General features: G+C 44.8%; 1 protein-coding gene across 2 annotated transcripts in view; it reads left to right on the top strand.

Annotated features, from left to right (window-relative positions):
* The window catches only part of PIGN (phosphatidylinositol glycan anchor biosynthesis class N), a 356746-nt gene that overhangs the window by 147939 nt on the left and 185095 nt on the right, over positions 1 to 23712 (top strand). For both annotated transcript variants that reach the window (XM_040432195.1, XM_040432196.1), the window contains exon 14: positions 11081 to 11263. In XM_040432195.1, coding sequence (XP_040288129.1) covers positions 11081 to 11263 — 183 coding nt within the window. The remainder of the gene's footprint in view (positions 1 to 11080; positions 11264 to 23712) is intronic.

Consider the following 23712-nt stretch of genomic DNA (forward strand, 5'->3'; position numbering starts at 1 on the left):
ATGGGAGAACACAGGTCCCCATTTTCATAAATCGGCAAGGGCCCCAGCGGTCGGACCCAACAATCAGATACTCATGTGGATAGGAAGAAGGAATTATGTGTTCTGTTCTTTATTCGAAAAAGGGGGAAAAGAAAGCGACAGGAGATTATCTTCAAAAATATGACTTCAACTACATATGCATACCCAAATTATTTTATTTAACTTGAAACACTTAAAATGTGCATATAGAGACTTTTAAAATACATATCCGCTTTGAGTAGTTGAATATAGAATATTTGACACAGTCCTGACCTCAGTATCTGAGGAAAGGGATTTAGGAGTAATTATTTCAGAAGACTTAAAGGTGGGAAGACAATGTAATAGAGCAGCACGAAATGCCAGCAGAATGCTTGGATGTATAGGGAGAGGTATAAGCAGTAGAAAGAGTGAAGTGCTTATGCCGCTGTACAGAACACTGGTGAGACCTCACTTGGAGTATTGTGCGCAGTACTGGAGGCCATATCTCCAGAAGGATATAGATACTCTAGAGAGAGTTCAGAGAAGAGCTACTAAACTAGTACATGGATTGCAGGATAAAACTTACCAGGAAAGGTTAAAGGACCTTAATATGTATAGCTTGGAAGAAAGAAGAGACAGAGGGGATATGATAGAAACTTTTAAATACATAAAGGGAATCAACTCGGTAAAGGAAGAGAGCATATTTAAAAGAAGAAAGACTACCACAAGAGGACACAGTTTTAAATTAGAGGGGCAAAGGTTTAAAAGTAATATAAGGAAGTATTACTTTACTGAGAGAGTAGTGGATGCATGGAATAGCCTTCCTGCAGAAGTGGTAGCTGCAAATACAGTGAAGGGGTTTAAGCATGCATGGGATAGGCATAAGGCCATCCTTCATATAAGATAGGGCCGGGGGCTATCCATAGTATTCAGTATATTGGGCAGACTAGATGGGCCAAATGGTTCTTATCTGCCGACACATTCTATGTTTCTATGAATTACTATTTCCCAAGAAAGTGTTTATTTAAACAGTTCCCAGGCCCGGCTTATGCTATGTGCAGCTTATCTGGACTTTTACAGAACTGCAAAGAAATAGTTCCACAGGAAGTTAAAGGAAGCGGACTTAATAGGATAACACGCCAGCTATTCTGCCGTGTGGAGGGAAATATATGTTAAGTACTCTGCACTCTCTGCAAAAACCTTGGTAAGGAATGTTATGGTTAAAAACAAATCATGTTTTGACAAAAAGTTTTTATTGAACATTTTTGGAATTTACGTGAAAATCATACCTAAATATGCATTTTTATCCCCATAAGGGGACTGAAAACAATTGAGTATTGGAAGTCATGCAATACCATCAAGCAAAATAATGGAATACAGTAATACCGTACTGAAGAAAGAAAAAAGAACATAAAGCAAAAAACAAATAACTGTTCCGGAACAACACGTGGTCCATAATGTAAACAATGGGGGAGATATATGAAGACTGGCTGATCTCCCTGCACTGGCATGAGATGCGTCTGACGAGGCAGAAGCCTCTTTACAAATCAGGCACATCTCTGCCCTGCTGTGTGCCAGGAACTGAAGTCTACGCCGGCTACAGGCTGACGTAGACTTCAGCTATAACCTCCACCTATTTTTGGTGAACGTTATAGTAAATGCGACGGCGCGAAGCGACGCCCCTTTTCTCAGTACTTCATAAAAAGTGCTGAGAAACTCACATGCCGTGCTCCATAATGTGCGACTTCTTTTTGCCACAATTGTGGAGTAAAGTCATTGAATGTCCCAAATATTAGTACAATCCTCATGTTTAATTCTAGTAATAAGGTGAGAGAGAGACCTGGTAAATAGCAGCAGGAATATATTGTATTGATACAAAGGGGAATAATTACTTCTAGTATTAATTTCCTATAGTAGCCAGGCTGATTTTAATTTGGAGAATCTGTTAGTATGAAGAGCAAATAGCTTTTCCGTTTTATAATTATGAGAAATTATTCTACGTACTTCTTTAATTGAGGGAGGGGACAGAGATTTCTAATTTCTAGGGATAGCACAACACGCTGCCAATAATATACATCCTATTACTGTTGTTGTCCAATCTGTTGGTAGCTGTTACAGTAATAATATATAATGCAAATTGAGATGATTTAGGTCAACACCTGATACATGGAATATATTGGAATATCAATATATAAAAACTTTCTTTAAGTTGATATTCACACTGCAAGTGATATCCTGTGGAATCTAAGTTTTTTGGGTGCCATTCAATAGCTACTAGATCTTTAACCCTTTCAGTCCCAGAGGTTTTTCCATTTTAGTGTTTTCGTTTTTCACTCCCTGCCTTTCTGGGGCCTTTAACTTTTTTATTTTTCCATTTAGATAATGAATATATAATATAAGGGCTTGTGTTTTGCTGGACAAGTTCCACCTTCTAATTCCACCATTTGATATTGCATATGATGTAGTGGGGAGCTGGAAAAAATTCTAAATGGGGTGAAATTGGAAAAAAAATGCAATTCCTCAACAGTTTTATAGGTTTTGTTTTTATGGCATTTCCTACACCAGTGATGGCGAACCTGTGGCACGGTCAGCTGACCGTGGCATGCAGAGGGTTTGCGGAGGGTGCGGGTGCCCTCCGCATCTCCATCGGGTACCCACCCTACAGTGGCAGGGACCCGATGGCAGAGAAGGCAAGCCCGATGCCTTCCATAGCCACGATATATATATATATTATTGCCTCCTACGGAAGCCTGTGAGATCCAGCCCTTAGGCTGGGTCTCACAGGCAGGCTGTCAGCATAAACGCTGACTGCCAATGCATTACAATACAAGTTGTATTGTAATGCATTGCAGAGGGGATCAGACCCCAGAAGTTGAGGTCCCATAGTGGGACAAAAATAAAAAGTAAAAGTAAAAAAAAGTGTTTTTCATAAAAAATAAAAAGTTTCAAGTAAAAAAAATGTATAAAATTTCCCAGACATATTGGGTTTAGCTGCGTCCATTAAGACCGGCTCTACAAATATATCACATGATCCACCCCCTCACCTCAACGCAGTAGAAAAAATAAAATAAAAACTGTACTAAAACAACCATTTTTTTGTCACCTTACATCACAAAAAGTGCAACACCAAACGATCAAAAAGCGTATGCCCCCCAAAATAGTACTGATCAAACCGTCAACTCATCCTGCAAAAAATGAGCCCCTACATAAAACAATCGGGCAAAAAATTAAAAAACTATGGCTCTCAGAATATGGAGACACTAAAAAATGATTTTTTTTTTTGGTTTCAAAAATGCATTTATTGTGTTAAAAGTGAATTTTTTTAAAAAAAAGTTGATATATTAGATATCGCCGTGTCCATAACAACCAGGTCTATTAAAATATTACATGACCTAACCCCTCAGGTGAACACCGTAAAAAAAAAAAAAAAAAGGCTGTCAAAAAAGCAATTTTTTTGGTCACTTTACATCACAAAAAGTGATATGCACCCCAAAATAGTACCAATAGTACCAATCAAACCGTCATCTCTCATCCCACAAAAATTGACACCCTACTAAGGCAATCACCCCAAAAATAAAAAAGCTATGGCTCTCAGAATATAGAGACACTAAAACATGATTTCTTTTTGTTTCAAAAATGCATTTTTTGTGTAAAAAATAAATGAAAAAGTAGACATATTAGGTTTTGCCGCGTCCGTAACAACCTGCTGTATAACACCGTAAAAAATGTAATGAAAACTGTCAAAAAAGCCATTTGTTGTCACCTTTTATCACAAAAAGTGTAATACTAAGCGATCAAAAAGTCATATGCACCCTAAAATAGTACCAATCAAACCGTCATCTCATACCGAAAAAAATATGAGCCCCTACATAAGACAGTCGCCCAAAAAATAGAGACACAGAGAAATGGAGACACTAAAGAAAAAAAAAATTCAAAAATGCTTTATTATGTAAAACTGAAACAAACGACAAAAAAAGTTGCCATATTTGTTATTGTCGTGTCCGTAACAGACTGCTCTATAAAAATAGCACATGGTCTAACCTGTCAGATGAACATTGTAAAAAAACTAAAAATAAAAACTGTGCCAAAACAGCTATTTTTTTGTTACCTTACCTCACAAAAAGTATAATATAGAGCAACCAAAAATCATATATACCCTAAAATAGTAGCAACAAAACTACCACCTTATCCCATAGTTTCCAAAATGGGGTCACTTTTTTGGAGTTTCTACTCTAGAGGTGCATCAGGGAGTCTTCAAATGTGACATGGCAACTTAAAATTATCCCAGTGAAATCTGCCCTCCAAAAACCATATGGTGTTCCTTTCCTTCTGCGCCTGTACAGCAGTTTATGACCACAAATGGGGTGTTTCTGTAAACTACAGAATCAGGGTATTAAATATTGAGTTTTGTTTGGCTGTTAATTAGGGGTGCACCGAAATTTCGGCAGCCGAAAATATCGGCCGAAAATGCACCTAATCCACTTCGGCCGATATTGTTACATATCGGCCGAAAATATGGGGTGTGGGATTTGTCACCCACCATCTGCGGGCGGGCGCCGGGCGGGCGGTTTACTTTGTCACTGCATCTTAATTTTACCTTACAATCGTGAGGCTCCAGTAACTAACAACTCTGCAGGCAGAGCGGAGGGCGGCGTAACGTCACTTACTCACGTGACGCGCCTGCTCCGCCTCCTTCATTCATAAAGTGGGCGGAGCAGGTGCGTCACGTGAGTAAGTGACGTTACGCCGCCCTCCGCTCTGCCTGCAGAGTTGTTACTGGAGCCTCACGATTGTAAGGTAAAATTAAGATGTAGTGAGTGATTAGTCTGCTGTGAGCAGCAGGGCCGGGGCTGTTATGGGTAGGGGGATCGGTCTATGGCACTGCTATGGGGAGGGGGGATCTGTGCACTGCTATGGGGAGGGGGGATCTGTGCACTGTTATGGGGAAAGGGATCTGTGCACTGTTATGGGGAAAGGGATCTGTGCACTGTTATGGGGAAAGGGATCTGTGCACTGTTATGGGGAAAGGGATCTGTGCACTGTTATGCCCATAACAGTGCACATATCCCCCCCTCCATAACAGAGCCACCCACAGATCCCCCTCTCCATAACAGCGCCACCCACAGATCCCCCTCTCCATAACAGTGCACAGATCCCCCTCTCCATAACAGCGCCACCCACAGATCCCCCTTTCCATAACAGCGCCACCCACAGATCCCCCTCTCCATAACAGCGCCACCCACAAATCCCCCTCTCCATAACAGTGCCACCCACAGATCCCCCTCTCCATAACAGCGCCACCCACAGATCCCCCTCTCCATAACAGCGCCACCCACAGATCCCCCTCTCCATAACAGCGCCACCCACAGATCCCCCTCTCCATAACAGCGCCACCCACAGATCCCCCTCTCCATAACAGCGCCACCCACAGATCCCCCTCTCCATAGCGCCACCCACAGATCCCCCTCTCCATAGCGCCACCCACAGATCCCCCTTTCCATAGCGCCACCCACAGATCCCCCTCTCCATAACAGCGCCACCCACAGATCCCCCTCTCCATAACAGCGCCACCCACAGATCCCCCTCTCCATAACAGCGCCACCCACAGATCCCCCTCTCCATAACAGCGCCACCCACAGATCCCCCTCTCCATAACAGCGCCACCCACAGATCCCCCTCTCCATAACAGCGCCACCCACAGATCCCCCTCTCCATAACAGCGCCACCCACAGATGAATTTCATTCATGAAAAAGAATTATTAATAAAATCATTAAAAAAAAAGTATTTTAAAAGTATTTGGGCAAAAAGGCAGTTTCGGTTTCGGTTTCGGTTTTCGGTCAAGGGCATCCTGAATTTTCGGTTTCGGTTTCGGACCAGAATTTTCATTTCGGTGCACCCCTACTGTTAATCCTTGCTTTGTTACTGAAAAAATGTATTAAAATGGAAAATCTGCCAAAAAAATGAAATTCATCTCTATTTTCCTTTAATTCTTGTGGAACACCTAAAGGGTTAACAAAGTTTGTAAAATCTGTTTTGAATACCTTGAGGGGTGTAGTTTCTAAAATGGGGCCATTTATGTGTGGTTTCTATTATGTAAGCCCCACAAAGTGACTTCAGACCTGAACTGGTCCTTAAAAATTGTGTTTTGGAAAAATTTATTTAAAATTTTAAGATTTGCTTCTAAACTTAAAACCAAACAAGTGGAATGTTATATCAAAAATTGTCATTTATTATAAAATATAAAAATGGAGAACAACAGGATGTAATACAGTACACGGAGAAGCACAGGGTAAGTCAAAACAAAAGAACCACCATGAGACTGCGCAAGGTAATGCACAGATGGGTACGATCAAAAGGTAACGCTAAAGCAAAGGCTCTGGGAAACCAATGGAGTATCACATATAATAGTCTCCTCAATAGGGATGTGGTGCACAAAGCGCCACAGACTAAATGTAAGAAACCCAAAATAGTAGCTAGCAACATGGAATAATATAGGCGTCACATTCAGCCAGATAAGATAATACAATGGTGAGAACTCACTTGGCTAGGATCAAAAATAATGGACCTGGTATACGCCTAAGTGCAAGGGACCCAGCGTGGACACATGCAGGGGTACCCCACACACAGTGTAGAACCGTGCTAGTTACAGACCGTACCTGAAGACATGGTGGCAAGATGAATGACAGGCCCTGGGCGCGAGACCTCGACGCGCGTTTCACCTCAACGGCTTCGTCAGGAGGTGAAACGCGTTGTCGAGGTCTCGCGCCCAGGGCCTGTCATTCATCTTGCCACCATGTCTTCAGGTACGGTCTGTAACTAGCACGGTTCTACACTGTGTGTGGGGTACCCCTGCATGTGTCCACGCTGGGTCCCTTGCACTTAGGCGTATACCAGGTCCATTATTTTTGATCCTAGCCAAGTGAGTTCTCACCATTGTATTATCTTATCTGGCTGAATGTGACGCCTATATTATTCCATGTTGCTAGCTACTATTTTGGGTTTCTTACATTTAGTCTGTGGCGCTTTGTGCACCACATCCCTATTGAGGAGACTATTATATGTGATACTCCATTGGTTTCCCAGAGCCTTTGCTTTAGCGTTACCTTTTGATCGTACCCATCTGTGCATTACCTTGCGCAGTCTCATGGTGGTTCTTTTGTTTTGACTTACCCTGTGCTTCTCCGTGTACTGTATTACATCCTGTTGCTCTCCATTTTTATATTTTATAATAAATGACAATTTTTGATATAACATTCCACTTGTTTGGTTTTTAGTTTACTCTGGATGTGGTACAAGTGGTCACTATAGCTGTCTTAGTTGACAGAGCTGCCTTTTTGTAGGTTAATATTGCTTCTAAACTTCTAAGCCTTCTAACGTCCCAAAAAAATAAAATGTCATTTTCAAAATACGGGAAATGTAAAGTAATAACTATTTTAGGAGGTATCACTATCTATTTTAAAAGCTGAGAAATTTAAAATTTTTCTAAATTTTGGGTAAATTTGGTATCTTTTTTTATAAATAAAAATGAAATTCTTTGACTCAAATTTACCACTGTCATGAAGTACAATATGTGACGAGAAAACAATCTCAGAATGGCTTGGATAAGTAAAAGCGTTTTAAAGTTATCACCACATAAAGTGACACATGTCAGATATGGCCTGGTCCTTAAGGTGAAAAATGGCAGGGTCCTGAAGGGGTTAAAGTGTAACTGCCTTTCTATTTTTATTTGTGTAATGTATAGGGGCAGTAATACTGACCATTTTTGCAATATACTTTAGTTACTGAAATTATACATTTCTATTAGAAAAATAGTTCTAAAGTGGCCTATTTTGACCCTTCGCAACGCTCCTCTGTCTTCTGTTTACATAACTGTGAAGACTTTTTTTTCCCATCTTTTACATTTTCAGAATAACAAAGCAAAAGTTTGGGCAACTTGCATGGTTACTAACCCCTTTGGCAAGTATCAGGGTTTGTAATCCCTTTTTGTAACAGCCAAGAGTCTTTTAATTCTTGTTAAAGTCTTCCAGTTCTGTGAGAATCCTGGACCTTTGTTATGCAAGCGAGTGTGGACCCAATGTGCCACTGACTGGCTATACTTTGGAGGGGCGTGACTAAGAAACTACCTGGTCTTCACTAGAGCCTCTGATGGTGAGGATAGCCTTGGGCCGTTTGGGTAGTTGCCAGGTGCCACTTCAGAGCGGTCCCTGAGTCAGTGGCAGCTGACCATGGGGTCAAAGATACCAGTGCAAGCACCGAGGGGAAGTACGTGGTCAGGAAGTCCAAAGTCAGGGCAGGCAGCGATCAAGCAAAGGTCCGTAACCGAAGTCCAAGTTTAGAGGCAGGAGGCAAACAAGCAAAATCTGATAAATCCAAAATCAGGGTCCGGTACACAGAAAAGCAGAACTCTAAAAACACCTTCACACTAGGAATTAGACAAGCTAGTGACCATGAGTTGATCAGGCATCTTCCTGGGGCAGGAAGCGCCTTTAAATACTTCCTGCAATCCAGCCATAGGCTGGTGAGACAGAGGGGGGTGTATGTGCTGCATCACAAGGGAGGAGAGACACGCCCATGCAAGCCCTAACAAACACTAGAAGACTAAAGCATAAAGTAAACTCTAGCATGGAGCACAGATGCAACAGTTAAGCTACCTGCTGCCTGCGCATGTCCTCAGGAGGGAAAGAGGGAGCCCTGAGGCCGTGCCCGTGGGTAGGGGCAGCAGCACCGACATGGACCGCTGGGCTAACAACCGTTTTGCATGCAGTGCTCTTTTGAGGTCTGTCCACAGATTTTCTATGATGTTCAGATCAAGGGACTATGAAAGCCATGGTAAAACCTTCAGTCTGAGGTAGTTTATTGTGGATTTTGAGGTGAGGATCTTTATCATTTTGTAGAAGCCATCCTCTTCAACTTCACATTTTTTACAGTTGGTGTTATGTTTGCTTCCAGAATTTACTGGAATTTTATTAGATTCATTCTTCCGTCTACCCAATGGTGATCGCATAAGGTAGTAATTTTAGGGGTCATTTATCTTCTAGAAATACGCCTATATAAGGCATATTTCTGGCACAGATTGCGCTGCACTCGTTGACTTTTCCCCGCTAACACGAGGTCTAAAAAAGTGGGCGGGGAAGGGTCTGGGCCAGGAGGTCCGTCTCATTCGGCCTGTTTTAGGTGTAGAAAATGGTCTAAATGTAAGCCGGCAAGGAAGCTGTCTTGGATTTAGAACTGGCGCTGGATGTGCCGAAGTTATGTAGAGGCCTGCGCCTCTTCATAACTCCTGCAGATCAATTGGCAGATATAGGGGTTATTAAGACCAGCATCTAAAATACCGGTCTTAATAAATGACCCACTTAGTGATAGATATTTTCAGTTTTGCTGTGGTGCAGGGTGCCCAAACTTTTGCTTCGGTCCCTTTTTCCTGTTTTATTATTTTTAAAATGTAAAAGATGAAATAAAAAAATAGATTTTGCTTAAAATGCAAAGGGAATGTGTCATCTTTAGCTTTATGCCTTTTGGAGATCATTTCATCTTCAACTCGCTTAACTGTCCACAGTAACAGTAATTTTGGCCAGCATCTACACGTGCATGACACACTTGGCTTGATTAAGGGCTCCAAATAGCCCGAAACTATACTGATGTACACGCTTCTGTCTGGTTGAATAAAGTACTGGAGTGCTGTCTATAGATTGTATATTTACAAGTAATTTTGGCCAGGGGTGCCCAAAACTTTTGCATGCCGCTGTATATAGAGCCCAATTTTATGGGCTTTCTCACCTCTTTTAAACCTGATTGGTGCACTTCAAGCAATGTTATTGTCACCATTTCTGTTTTCATTGTATCCGGCGGATTTAAGGTACAGCACTAAATTTTGTAACTTACAAAAGCTTTCAGTTGATACTTGTGTTAAGGGAGGATGTGAATAAGAACATAGGCCAGCGATGGCCAACCTGCGGCTCTCCAGCTTTTGTAAAACTACAACTCCCATCATTCCCTGCTGTAGGCTGATAGCTGTTGGCAGTCTTTGCATGCTGGGAGTCGTAGTTTTGCAACAGCTAGAGAGCCGCAGGTTGGCCATCCCTGATATAGGCCATCTCTCCATTCACTGCAATGGGATCTGCTGCAAATGGCCCAGCCAGTGTGAGTGTATTCTTGGAACTCCCACAACGTTGAACTTAGGGTGGCCATGCATGTCTGGCGCAATCTCCTTCACTTTAGGATGCCCATTCTGAAGATAAGAGCGGGTCTCAGACATGGTAGTGATATGCCATCAATGTCTGAGATGGGAAAACCCCCTTTAATGTCTCTAAAACGAAGGAGATGATTAAAGAGGTAAGATGTTGCTTCGATTAGCAATTGATGGTCAGAATATTTAAGTTGTAGAAACTTATAAATACTTGGGGGTGCATATTGGCAAGACGCTAAACTGGAGGTCACAAGTAGATAGTGTCCATAAAAAGATTACACTTCTTTAGGAAGCTCTGCTCCGTTAATGTGCGTGGTAAGATGTTGGAGAGTTTTACAAAACTGTAATGGCGAGTGAAATATTTCTGCCGTGTGACTTGGGGTCGCAGTATTCCAGTTGGAGATGTGAACAGAATCTGTAAGGTAATTAGGAAGGTGGGAAGTGTAGCTGGCTGTTCTTTTCAGAGTTTTAAGGGTGGTCTTCAGCAAAGTAGTTGTGGGGAGCAGACATCATCCTTTACACCAGATGGTAATCACATACGGTAGTACTTTTAGCGATACATATGCACATTACAGTTTTGCTATTGGTATAGGAACTCATTTCTGCCCGCAGCAACCGCCCTGTACAATAGGTCAATATTCGATTGTTAGGTATAGACACTTAGCGTGGGGTGGTTTTATAATTTTTTGGGGTAAGTGTTTATTGTTTTATGAGTATTGTTTATATGCTGATAATGTAATGTAAATCTCTGTGGGCAACATACAGAGAAGCCTATGGGCGACATATGCCGTTGTATAATTTTGGGAATACTCCTGACGTAAAGTGCCATCTGAACAGAGCCCTATATACAATAAAACAAAGTTTAGCATGTCATTTTCTTATAATTTTTCTTGCAGATGGATCTTTGCAGAACCTTGATTGATTTGGCCTTAGAAGGGCTCACCTACTACCATACTTATGACCGATTCTTCCTAGGCACAAGTGTTGTCATGGGTTTTGCTGGCTGGATTTTGTATGTCATTTTAATAATCATGAAGACTAACACCAGTATAATCCAGACTTCTTCCCGTTATAGTGGGGTGAGTCTACTTACCTTACAAGCAATTCTTTAATATTTCTTCTTTAATGATGCCTGTTTATGTCTGCATAGATAGAATGCCATTATATGCCAGTGATATATAACGTATAGCATTTGATTATAGCTGTAATTAAGGATTATAGAACATATCCAGTCTGACTTGCTTGTAAGTATTCTTTCACACTGCATTTTGCAATGACTGCTTGCTGCATGGACAAGTTCCTGGTGCATACTGTACATCAAATGTATCTATAGGCCACCATAGAAAAGAAAAAATCTGCAGCACTCCTAAAAAGATTCAGTGGGAAAAAATGTTTTATTCACCCATGTCCAAGCAACGTTTCAGTCCTATCACAGGTCCTTTCTTAGCCTCCATATAAACAACTGCGTTTTAGGCTACTTTCACACTAGCGTTAATATTTTACGGTATTGAGATCTGTCATAGGGTCTCAATACTGAAAAAAACGCTTCCGTTTTGTCCCCATTCATTGTCAATGGGGACAAAACGTAACTGAACATAACGGAATGCTCCAAAATGTATTCCGTTTCGTTCTCATACCGGAGAGCAAACTGCAGCATGCTGCGGTTTTCTTTCCGTTCTGGGATGCGGAGCAAAACGGATCCGTCATGACCCACAATGCAAGTCAATGGGGATGAATCAGTTTTCTCTGGCACAATCTGACACAATAGAAAACGGATCCGTCCCCCATTGACTTTCAAGGGAGTTCATGACGGATCCATTTTGGGTATGTTAAACATAATCCAACCGGATCCGTTCATAACGGATGCAGACGGTTGTATTATCAGTAATAGAAGCGTTTTTGCTGAACCCTGCCGGATCCAACAAAAATGCATATTCAATGGCCTAATGGGTGACTTTATCCCCATCGAGGATGAAAATGTTTGTCCTAGGTGGATGGTAATTCCTGTTCTCAGATTTACTTTTTGTCTTTCTGATCCTGGCATCAGATCAATGGCAGGTTCCGGATTGTAGTTGTACCTGCTGTGATTGCCAGGATCAGAGAGAAGCCAGATCCTTGCAGTTTAACCCCTAATAGTGACTGCGACATCTGACTACAGAGAGAAGGGGCTTCTTCTCTCATGCCATCAGCCCTTGTGACGTGATCACTGGCTGTCAGTTTTTACTGTGGGGTCCTAGCAATGGCACTTGGGTCTTCCAGAAGCAGGGTCTGATGGGCTGCCTGTCAGTATACCGCTCACAAGAAGAAGAATACTATTGCAATGTATTATAGAAGTGATCAAGTACCCTTGTGTTAAGAAAGCACAAAACCCAACTTGTGTACCCCAAGAACCAATGAAAACATCAGTTCATCCTGCAAAAAATAACCCCCCATACAGCCCCCACAATGGAAAAATAAAAACATTCTGTCTCTCAGAATATGGTTATGTCATTAATACCACCTGGAGAACTTTGTAAAAAATGAAACCTAAAAAGAATGTCTAGTTTTTTTGCATTCCACCCCAAAAAATTAAATAATAAGTAATCACTCCATCCCATAAACTAAGAAAAGAATATCTGATGTAATGCAGACCATTATTATAACTATATCAGTACAAGAAATGCTGTTCTCCAGTGTGATTTTCACACTTTTCAGTATGTTTACTCACCACTGCCCTGGTGTCTTCCTTCTCTGTGGGTGGGCAGTAGCTCACCACTAACAAATAGCACTAAGGTATACTGTGGCCCTCCCAATGTTTTTCTAAACCACCTACAGAGGGAAATGCTTATATATTTCTATGATGTCTGGGCCACTTCACCTGCTTCTTTATGAGATCACAGGAAGAGAGTAGGGAAGTTACTGAGGGAAGTACACCTCTGAATGAAGAACATGGTGGATCAGTAGAATAAACAGCAGGGGGTGCTACCATAGAGGAAAATGTAATGTTTTTATTGCATGTATATTGCAACAATACTTCATTTGAAATGCCCTGTTCATTGTGTGGTGATATTTTTCTTTGAATAACCCCCTTTAAGTTTAAATACACTCTTCTGAGCTGTCTATATTGCTATGTAACTAGTTGGCAATTGGCTGTTAGCTGGTCATCATGTGCAAGCAGATTGGATAGTAGTAGTTGTACTCGGATCGACTATCAGAACACCCGTGACCTAAGCATAGCAGTAGAGGCGTGGCGGAACTGCTGTAAAGGGTGGCCTAAAGGGGGCCACCCTATATGGAAGGATGAAAAAAGGGGTTGGGTGGGAGGGGCACACGCTGCAGTGCCGGGAATCGAGACGACAGCTGCCGGGGGGAGGGCACAGAGGCGCCTTAAGTAGTAAGTGCGGGAGCCTCCCCTCCCACAAATACGGCAACTACGTTGCCTACACTTGTACTCGGATCGACTATCAGAACACCCGTGACCTAAGCATAGCAGTAGAGGCGTGGCGGAACTGCTGTAAAGGGTGGCCTAAAGGGGCCAAAAACACATGACACAGTAATGTGAGCAAAGTACTGTATTAACACATATCACAGTAACAAATTCCGGAAAGCTAAAGACATCTCGCGTTTAGGGTTGGGGATGTAGCGAGTGTAGCATAACGATTTCCAACGCCCTAATCTCTTTATAATGTGACCCGGTACATTGTTTTTAGAGGCGGCTGACGCTGCGCCTATCCGGAAGGAATGGCCGGTAATGCTCAAAGGATCCACACCCAGACCCGGCAATAATGCGCGGACGAACCTAAGGAAAGTCTGGATAGTGAGTGGGCCGGAATCGTAAGACAACAAAGGGGAGTGAGGTGTGTCATGTTTGATCACCACCGACCATTCGTTAAATACAGCTACTGGGCACCATGCGTTACCCGTGGAAAAATACTTAACCTTGGTGGTCTCGCCAGGTCTGGTCGTTTTGGTGTGATTAAGTGTGAGCACGTAGTGGGAGCCTAAGTGTAGTAAGTGTTGTTTCTGAATGAACGTATTGCGGGAAATAGGGCACGTGAATTCCCCGGGTCGTAAGAAGCCGTAGAAGCATAGATACAGGGCGGTTTTAACTAGGGCGCTAGTCCTAAACCCGAAGGGGTTGGTATCTAGGATGGCTGCTAAGGACTTAAACATGTCCCCGGAGAAGGGTCTTCTGGAAATTGTGCTGACTGCTGATGAATTCTGGATCCCCTTGAGGATCGTTTTGATAGGGTGAGCGGAGAATAGCGAGGGTCTATCTGGGTAAGAGATGTGCCAGCAATGTTGTATACCGGCTAGGTATGACTTGATTGTGCCGTGTGCTAGTTTGAGGTCTGAGTGGCAAAAAGCTATAAACGCAAGTAAATACGTAATATCGTCCATGCCCAGTTGTGGACACTTTAGCTGGAACCTAGAAAAATGGGACCATGCCGTCTTGTACATTCTAGCCGTGTTCTCGGACAATGACCTCTGCATGAGGAGCCTGGCTGTGACCAGGTGCGTGTTCAAGGCATGACTAACAGGTTGTACGATGGTGTAGGGGTTGGTACGGGGTCCGCCTCTGGTGAAATCTGAAAGAAAAATTGCTGTTTACCTCTAGATAGAGCATCTGCAGCCACGTTTACCTTGCCGGGAATATGTGCACATTCGAAATGAAACTGATGTTGTAAAGCCAACCAGATGAACCGTCTCAAAAAGGCCATGATTTCACTGGAGTCTGACCTACCCTTATTGATCAGTGCTGCCAGGCCTTCGTTATCGGTCAGAATCAACACTGTGTTCTTGCGCCAGTAAGCTCCCCACGCCTGTGCTGCAGCGACAATGGGGTAGATCTCGAACAGTGAGGATGACTGAGAAAACCCAGGTATGGAAGTAACCTCGGGTGGCCAAGCGCTGGCCATCCAGTGGTTGCCGTAAATGGCGGCGAAGCCCAGAGCTGATGAAGCATCGGCGTGGAGAACGGGGGAGTGGCTGGACACTGAGGGAGTAAACAATGAAATACCGTTCCAGTTGTATAGGAACTGGTCCCACATGACTAGATCGGCCAGAGCTTGTTGATCTAGTCTCACCTGGCTATCTTGGTCGGTGGTTGATGGAAGAAGGCTAAGGAGTCTGGAGATGAAAGTCCTGCCTTGCGGGATGATCCTCATGGCATAATTGAGCATGCCAAGCAGACTTTGGAGCTCTACCCTGGAACAAATGCCTGCGCAAGCTAACTTGTGGATATTATCTCTGATTCTACATAGCTTGTCCGGAGGCAAACTAGCTTGCAACGTGACTGTGTCTAGTTGGATACCTAAAAAGGTCAAACTGGTGTGTGGGCCCTCGAGTTTATGATTCGCTACTGGAACACCGAGTTTGCTGAACACTTCGGTCAAGACTCCTAGATCACCTGGAGGCCGAGACGGAGGTTCGATCAGCAGAAAGTCGTCTAGATAGTGGATGACGTGATGGGCACTGAAGATGTGCTCAAGGATCCAGTGTAGACTGCTGGCAAACTGATCGAACAACCAAGGGCTTGATTTTGAGCCGAAAGTGAGACAGTTAGCGAAATAATAAAGCCCGTGCCACCTAACGCCATGCCACTGCCATAGTTGGGGGTGAATGGGCAGCAGTTTAAAAGCGTCGGTGATATCCGCTTTCGACAGCCACGTGTGCTGCCCTAAAGACAGTATGACCTGAATAGCCTCGTCTATGGACGCGTATTTCATGCCGAATTCCTCGGAGGGAATGAGCGCATTGAGGCTAGGCACGTCAGAAGAATGTGGAGCTGACAGGTCATAAATCAGGCGTTTTTTATTTGAGAACTTGCCAACAACCATACCTATCGGACTAACTCTCCAGCAATCGAAAGGGGGCTGGCGCAGAGGACCTATCAGGTAGCCCTTAGCCAACTCTGCTTGAATGAGGCTGCTGACTGCCTCGGGGTTCCTGACAGCAGACAGCAAATTCCTGCATTCATACGTGGACTGTGGTAGAGATATCTGGCCTGTGTGAAAACCTACGGTGAAACCGTTTAAGAGGAACCTGACCCACTGCTGGTCTGGATGATCAGCCAGGAATGTGGCTAGCGTGTCGACATGCACCCTGCCTAGTCATGCCGGGTGGAGGCCTTTCTGGGGGCACGCTGTCTTGGGGTGGGCCCTGAAGCAGTTGGTGCATAAATGCAGCAACCGGCATTGGCTGTAGAAGCACCCTGTGTAATTGAAGTTGTTGCAAATTTGCGATTTGCCTAAGTACTTAATGGGCCTGCCTAATTTATCGACCCCTGTGGCGGATTTGGGCATGACGCTATCGGGTGCCTGCCTAGTCTGGGAGCTGCCTGACGGAGGATTGCTGGAGGAGCACCACTCTGCGGTGTGGGAGTGTGCACTGCAAGTGGAACAAGCGGGGGCTCTCAAGCCAGCAAAATGGCGGCAGAAAAGCTCAGTGTCAGTCACTGCCCAGTCGACGGTGTGCTGGAACTGTGTGAGTAAGGCTGCTGCCCTAGCGGAAAAAGACCTGTGATACTCGTAGAAGGCCGTGCCACCGTATTTGTGGCCTAAGTCTACTACTTTGTAAAGGTACAGGTCTAATTCCTCGCGGCGACTGGGCGACACGGAACAGATGACGTCCCGGTATAGGCTAAACGCCAGCACAAACTCAGTAATACTGAGTTTGCGGTTTAGCCTGATGTCCCGTGACTTGAGAATGACTGACACCTCCCCGCAGGCGATGGTCTTATTATCGGGTACCTCGTGTGTGGCGATGAGCAGACAGGCTAAATTGACATCCTTACCGTCTAGAATATCCTGCCTAACGTTAGCCGGAATGAAATGCGACGGTGCGACATTAGGGAAGTTGGGGGGGGGGGGTCGCCGCAGACGTGGAGGGAACTGACGGAGACATGGGTGTTGGGGCGCCGGCGCTGGATGTGGATGCCCTGTTCTGAATTGCCTCTAGACTGGTTTGGAAGCCAGACATGGAGGACGCCATGTTGTCAATAGCCGCGTGTAACTGGGTAATAGAAGTCTGTATGGTATTGGGCGTAAACATCTCTTGACTCGAGCCTGGTTCGGACTGTAGTAAGCGGAAAAGTTCGGCCTTCCTGGCAGATGCAGGGAAAGGAATCCCTCTGCGTAACAGTTCTGTGGTAATTCTGGATATGGTCCATGACCTCAGGGAAGGGGTCACGCCTCTTTCTGACTGTACGTCCCCACTGGCTTGGGATGACGCGGATGCAGTCGGAACCTGGTTGTGTGGCAGCTCCATCTAGAATATATGAAATGCATGACACGATGGCTAGCTAAACGTGACGATTGCCCGTACCATGCACCCTGGTGAACTAGTTAGGGAAGAAAGACTAATCGTGCAAGCTGTGCCTGAGGGAAATTACGCGCAACACCTGTGTACCCTGACACCCCCTGCCACCCAGTGTACCCCGAGACGGGGCATGTACAGCCGTGACAGCTGATGACCGTGAAGGCCCACAACTGCGTGTGAGTGGGTTCAAGTGGATGCGTGTGAGGCAGGAGACCTGTAGGCTCGGACTGTAAGCCGTACCGAGGTGGGACTATACCGGCGCCTGTAGACGTGACAGGACTTGCGTCGTCTCTGATGACGTAACAGAGTTGCGAATGCCTGAAGTCGTGTCAGGACTTAGACTGAGTCTGAGGACGTGACAGACTTGACGCGAGTGCCTGAGGACGTGACAGGACTTGACCGAGTCTGAAGACGTGACAGACTTGACGAGTTTGCCTGAGGACGTGACAGGACTTACGTTGAGTCTGAAGACGTGACAGAACTGGCAAATGCTGAAACGTGACGGAATTAGCGTGAGAGTCTGAGCCCGTGTCAGACCTGCCGAGGCTGAGCGTGCCGGGACTGCGAGTGAGTCTGAGGACGTGACAGACCTGCCGAGGCTGAACGTGCCAGGACTGCGAGTGAGTCTGAGGACGTGACAGACCTGCCGCGGCTGAACGTGCCGACACTGCGTGTGAGTCTGAGGACGTGGGGAGAACCCCCTTATTTATTTATTTATTTTTAATTTATTTATTTATTAATTTATTTTCCCTGTGTTATATATTTCCCCCTTTTTTTTTTTTTTTTTTTTTTTTTTTTTTTATAATGGCTGTACATGAACCCCCTGGTGAGAAATGAAACCCCTGGTGAGAAGAGAGCGAGGAAGAGAGGAGAGAGAAAGGGAGGGGAGAAAATAAAATAAATTTCCCTTTACCGGATCCTGATGGACGAAGTATATGACTACTTGGCTGTGAACAAACAGAGCACCAGGTCAGCTTACAAAAACTAAGCCTGACCTAACTATGTTACTGAAATCTACCTGCACCAGGATTCGTAGGAGTTTGATACTCTGACCGTGCGAGCCCTTGAAGCCTGAGATGACACCTATTTATGGGATAAAATGCATCAATGATATTGACCGTACCAACTACCTACTGGCAATAATGAACAACCTGTGGAGCACAAAACACCGGACGTGTATGCAGTATGTGCCGCCCGTATGCTGCGTGGGCGTGCCTTGAATTGCGTACTGGCTGGTGCGGTATCGCGACCGTGGACGACACGGTATGACGGACGCATGGGATACGGAATATGGCGATGCCATTCCCTGTGTGCCCTGCGTGGATGCTGTCACGCTGGGTGGATGGACCCCGCAGCATGCCGGAAGCAAGGAGTTAAAACGTTTAGGGCCCGCAGCCGCGAACGTGACTGGTGACAGGGGTGCCGACACCACGCTCCGGCGGACCGGGACGTGCGTGGAGGTAGGCGGGACGGCCGCTAGGGGGATGCTGACGGTAAACTGTGCCGCGTGCGCCCGGCTTACATGGCTGCCCGGCGGGGGAGGGAAGTGACGCTCGGCTGCGAACCCTCCACCGCCTGGACGCGGGGCACGCGTCCGTTGCCTGGCCGGGATACCTGCCGGACGGGAGCGGGAGGTGGAGGTGAGCACTGTGGGACGGCGGTCGTCGGACGCAGATGCGCAATGTGACCCGGAAGTGACGCGGCGGAGAATCGTGAAAGTGCCTGCTGTGAAGTAGCGCGCGGCTACCGAACCCTCCGCTGCCTGGGGGCATGAAGCCAGAGGGTACCCAACCGTTACCTGTGCCGGGATACCTGCCGGACGGGAGCGGGAATCGGGTGCGGAGGTGAAGCGCTGTGGAACGCAGGACGGCTGCCGTCGGACGCTGATGCACCACGTGACCCGGAAGTGACGCGGCACACGCTGCAGTGCCGGGAATCGAGACGACAGCTGCCGGGGGGAGGGCACAGAGGCGCCTTAAGTAGTAAGTGCGGGAGCCTCCCCTCCCACAAATACGGCAACTACGTTGCCTACACTTATCAGTAGTGATTATTATAAGCAAAACTAGATTATTAATGGTTGACCTTTACTTATAAATTCCTGATAAAAGGGCCTGACTGTTGGGCTTAGTTCATTAGCTAAGCCAGACCCCTTCTCTCTCATTGGTGCTGAAGAAAATGGCTGCCTTAGGTAATGAACTAAATCGGACAGGGAGCCTCCATCATCACGTCACTGTTCACCTGCTGACCTCAGGCTGGGTGGGCGCATCACGGTTTAGAAGAAAACCTTAGTACCTCTGCGAAATGTGCAGTGTTGCTGCAGTGAATGGTCCTTTCATTTTATGAAAGTAACACTATATTAGTAAGTTGCTTTATTTCACATTTTGACTCTAATAAATATATTTTTGTTGGTGTGCAAACCATTTCAGTGAAAAAAGTATATAAAGTGTACATTTTTGGACGGTATTTAAACACTTAGGGGCACATTTATTAAGACCGGCGTTTTAGACGCTGGTCTTAATAAAGCCCTAAACTGGAGGTGTATCCGTGGAAGTTATAAAGAGGCGCAGGCCTCTCCATAACTTTGGCGCATCCAGCACCAGTTCTAAATGTACGACTGCTTTTGTGTGGTCTTCCATTTAGACCTTTTTCTATGCCTAAGGCCTCATGCACACGACCGTTCCGTTTTTTGCGGGCCGCAAACCGCGGATCTGCAAAAAACAGAAGCCGCCCGTGTGCCTTCCGCAATTTGCGGAACGGAACGGGCAGCCCATTGTAGAAATGCCTATTCTTGTCTGCAAAATGGACAAGAATAGGACATGTTCTATTATTTTTTTGCGGGGCCACGGAACGGCGCAACTTTTTCGGCCCCATTGAAGTGAACTGCGGCTTAGATGCGGACCCGAAAAACGGTCGTGTGCATGAGGCCTAAAACAGGGGTAGAAAATGGTGAATCTGACGGGCCTGTACCCTTCCCCACCCACACCACGCCCACAATTTTAGATCTGGTGTGAGCGGGGCAAAGTCGCAGATAGCGGTGCAATTAACCCGTTGTGCTGCTATCTGCACCTAAAATATACCTAATTTAGGCATATTTCAGCATAGCAAATGACCCCCTTAATATTTATTTATTGTAATTATTACATATATTTTGGTAAAATAGGATTTCATGTTGATAATAACGTTGCTTGTTACTGCTTGCGTGTCAAAGAGCAGAGAGGACCCTGTTGATTTTTGTACAATGGCAGTTATCATTGCTTCTACATGTGGTGTTTACTCCTACACAGTTTCTTTTTTATTAAATCAAAAAGTATGCTGCCCTTGAAAAGTAGAAATTAAGTTTGTGTTCCTGACTTGGCTCCTAAATGAAAATAATTCTTATTGACTTTTCCTTCCAAATCAAGACCTCTGCTGTTCTCCAACAATGATCTTCACTTTGGTCGACAGCAGTGGTTCACGTGCATTGAAACTTATTTTGGGAATATTTACACAGCAACACATAAGAGGACTCCATTAGAAGGGATTCTTTTTTCTTTTTAATAATATTGATGTTTAAAGAGTACTGTGGTTTCTCCATTAAAGTGTACTCATTATGTACTAAAATAAAATCCAATTTTCTAATATTCTTTCTGTATTAGTTGCTCATCTTAAAGCATATCCACGTTTAAAAAAAAAAAAAGATGTTCTAATGACCATGCTTTTTTGTACAATCATAACTGTGATGGAATTGGTCTTTTTCGGCCATATTATTCCCTGTTTCAGCTGCACAGCTAGATGCATTTCACTCAGAAGCAGAGGGCATATCACTTCTGCGAAATCTGCCAGTACTGTGCTACTGTGATGTCCTTTCCCTTACTTCCCACTTTTATTTTTTAGCTCCAGAGCTCACAGAACAGATATGGACGGGGAAATCTTACAGAACGCCAGGACACTGCTGTGATCTTCAGAATCAGCGTAGAAGCAGTTCTTTTATTAGGCTCTGGATCTAATCTAACTCTGATGCGCCTCCATTTCCTGTCTGGCATCTTTTGTCTCTCTGTAATGGTACTTACTGAGTTCCGTCAGAGGGGCTCAATACCGGAAAATAACTGATCAGTTTCATTCCCATGCATTCGGAATAGAGAGAAATCCATTCAGGATGCATCAGGATGTCTTCAGTTCAGTTCACTGAACGGCGTTTTGGACGGAGGAAATGCCGCAGCATGCTGCGAATTTTCTCCGCCCAAAATTCCGGATCAGTTGCTGGAATGGCATTAATTTACATTGAAATGTATTCGTGCCGGATCCGACTTTAAAAATACCGCACTGCCGGATCCGACATTCCGGTCTGCGCATGCGCAGACCTGTAAAAATGTGGAAAAAATATATAACGGATCCGTTTCTCCAGATAACATACGGAGAGACGGATCGGTTCTTGCAATGCATTTGTAAGACGGATCCGCATCTGGATCAGTCTACAAATGATTTCCGTTTGCATGCTGATTGCCGGATCACTTTGCCGCAAGTGTGAAAGTACCCTTACTAGGGACGGCTCTTGCCTGACAACAGGCAGTGGACTGCAACTTAGGTGGAAGTGAGACCCCTATTGCCCATGACTTTACAGCTTTTTTTAAGTTGGATGCAGGCAGATTGTTTTAAATGAAGTAATTGAGAAATTTGCTAGTTACACCATCTCTGGAATAGCCTGCCACAGGAGCTGGTTACAGCAAATACAGTAGATGGCTTCAAAAAAGGTTTAGATGACTTTTTATTTCAAGATAACATTGAGGCTTAAGAGAATGTATATAAATCGTGTTCTACACACCCTTTCCCTTTTGGCCCAACCTCTTTTTAAAAGGAAGATGGCCATTGATCCAGGGATTTGTTCTGTGGATCAATATAGCAGGATAACAGGTTGGACTTGATGGACCTTTGTCTTTTTCCAACATTAACAACTCTGTAACTATATTATAACATAACCCATACAAATAATGAAAGAAAATAGTCACGAGTTAGGCTACTTTCACACTGGCGTTTTGGTTTCCGTTTGTGAGATCCGTCATGGGCTCTCACAAGCGGTCCAAAACGGATCAGTTTGCATTCTAATGCATTCTGAATGGAAAAGGATCCGCTCAGAATACATCAGTTTGCCTCCGATCAGTCTCCATTTCGCTCTGGAGGCGGACACCAAAACGCTGCTTGCAGTGTTTTGCTGTCTGCCTGACGAAGCGGCGCCAAACGGATCCGTCCTGGCACACAATGTAAGTCAATGGGGACGGATCAGTTTTCTATGACACAATCTGGCACAATAGAAAACTGATCCGTCTCCCATTGACTTTCAATGGAGTTCATGATGGATCCGTCTTGGCTATGTTACAGATAATACAAACGGATCCGTTCATGACGGATGCATGCGGTTGTATTATTGTCACGGATCTGTTTTTGCAGATCCATGACGGATCCGCCCAAAACGCGAGTGTGAAAGTAGCCTTAGTATACCTTTGTAATCAGCCCCATCTGGAGAAGTGGGTTACAGTTCGATGAGGGCTAGCACAATGTGCAAGAAAATGTTGAAAAAATCCAGCACTTCTTTATCCAGTATAAGGCCGAGTTCACACGAACATGTGTGACCCGTGCCCGTGCTGCGGCCCGCAATGCACGATCGCCGGCCGTAGGTCAGCCGCATCGGATCGCGGACCTATTCACTTTAATGGGTCCGCGATCCGCCCGTTCCGCAAAAAGATAGGACCTGTTCTATCTTTTTGCGGAACGGAAGTACGGGACGCAACCCCACGGAAGCACTCCGTAGTGCTTCCGAGGGGTCCCGTTCCGTGCGGCTGTTCCGCAATTCCGGATTTGCGGACCCATTGAAGTGAATGGGTCCGCATCCGTGATGCGGAATGCACACGGAACTGTGGCCGTGTATTGCGGCCCGCAATACGGCCACGGATCGTGTGAACTCGGCCTAAAATGGAGTCTTTATTAAGAACCTTTTAAAAACTGCATACAGCTAGGAGAAGCATAATCTGATGCATTTCAAGATATGAAACGCTCTTACTCATAAAATCAAAGGTTAGCAGTATTTAAAAAACAAAACAAAACACTGGCTGGAGGGTACAGTATGCCCACTGTAAATGAGGCCAGTTTATCCTATCCAAAACATATTTAACATTGTAATTATTGAGATTTTTATCTTGAATTCTGGGTTTCCTTTTGTCGTTAGAGGCTTTTCAATATAGAAAAAGGTCTTAAA

The sequence above is a fragment of the Bufo bufo genome, chromosome 5 (assembly GCF_905171765.1).
Source record: "Bufo bufo chromosome 5, aBufBuf1.1, whole genome shotgun sequence".
NCBI lineage: Eukaryota > Metazoa > Chordata > Amphibia > Anura > Bufonidae > Bufo > Bufo bufo.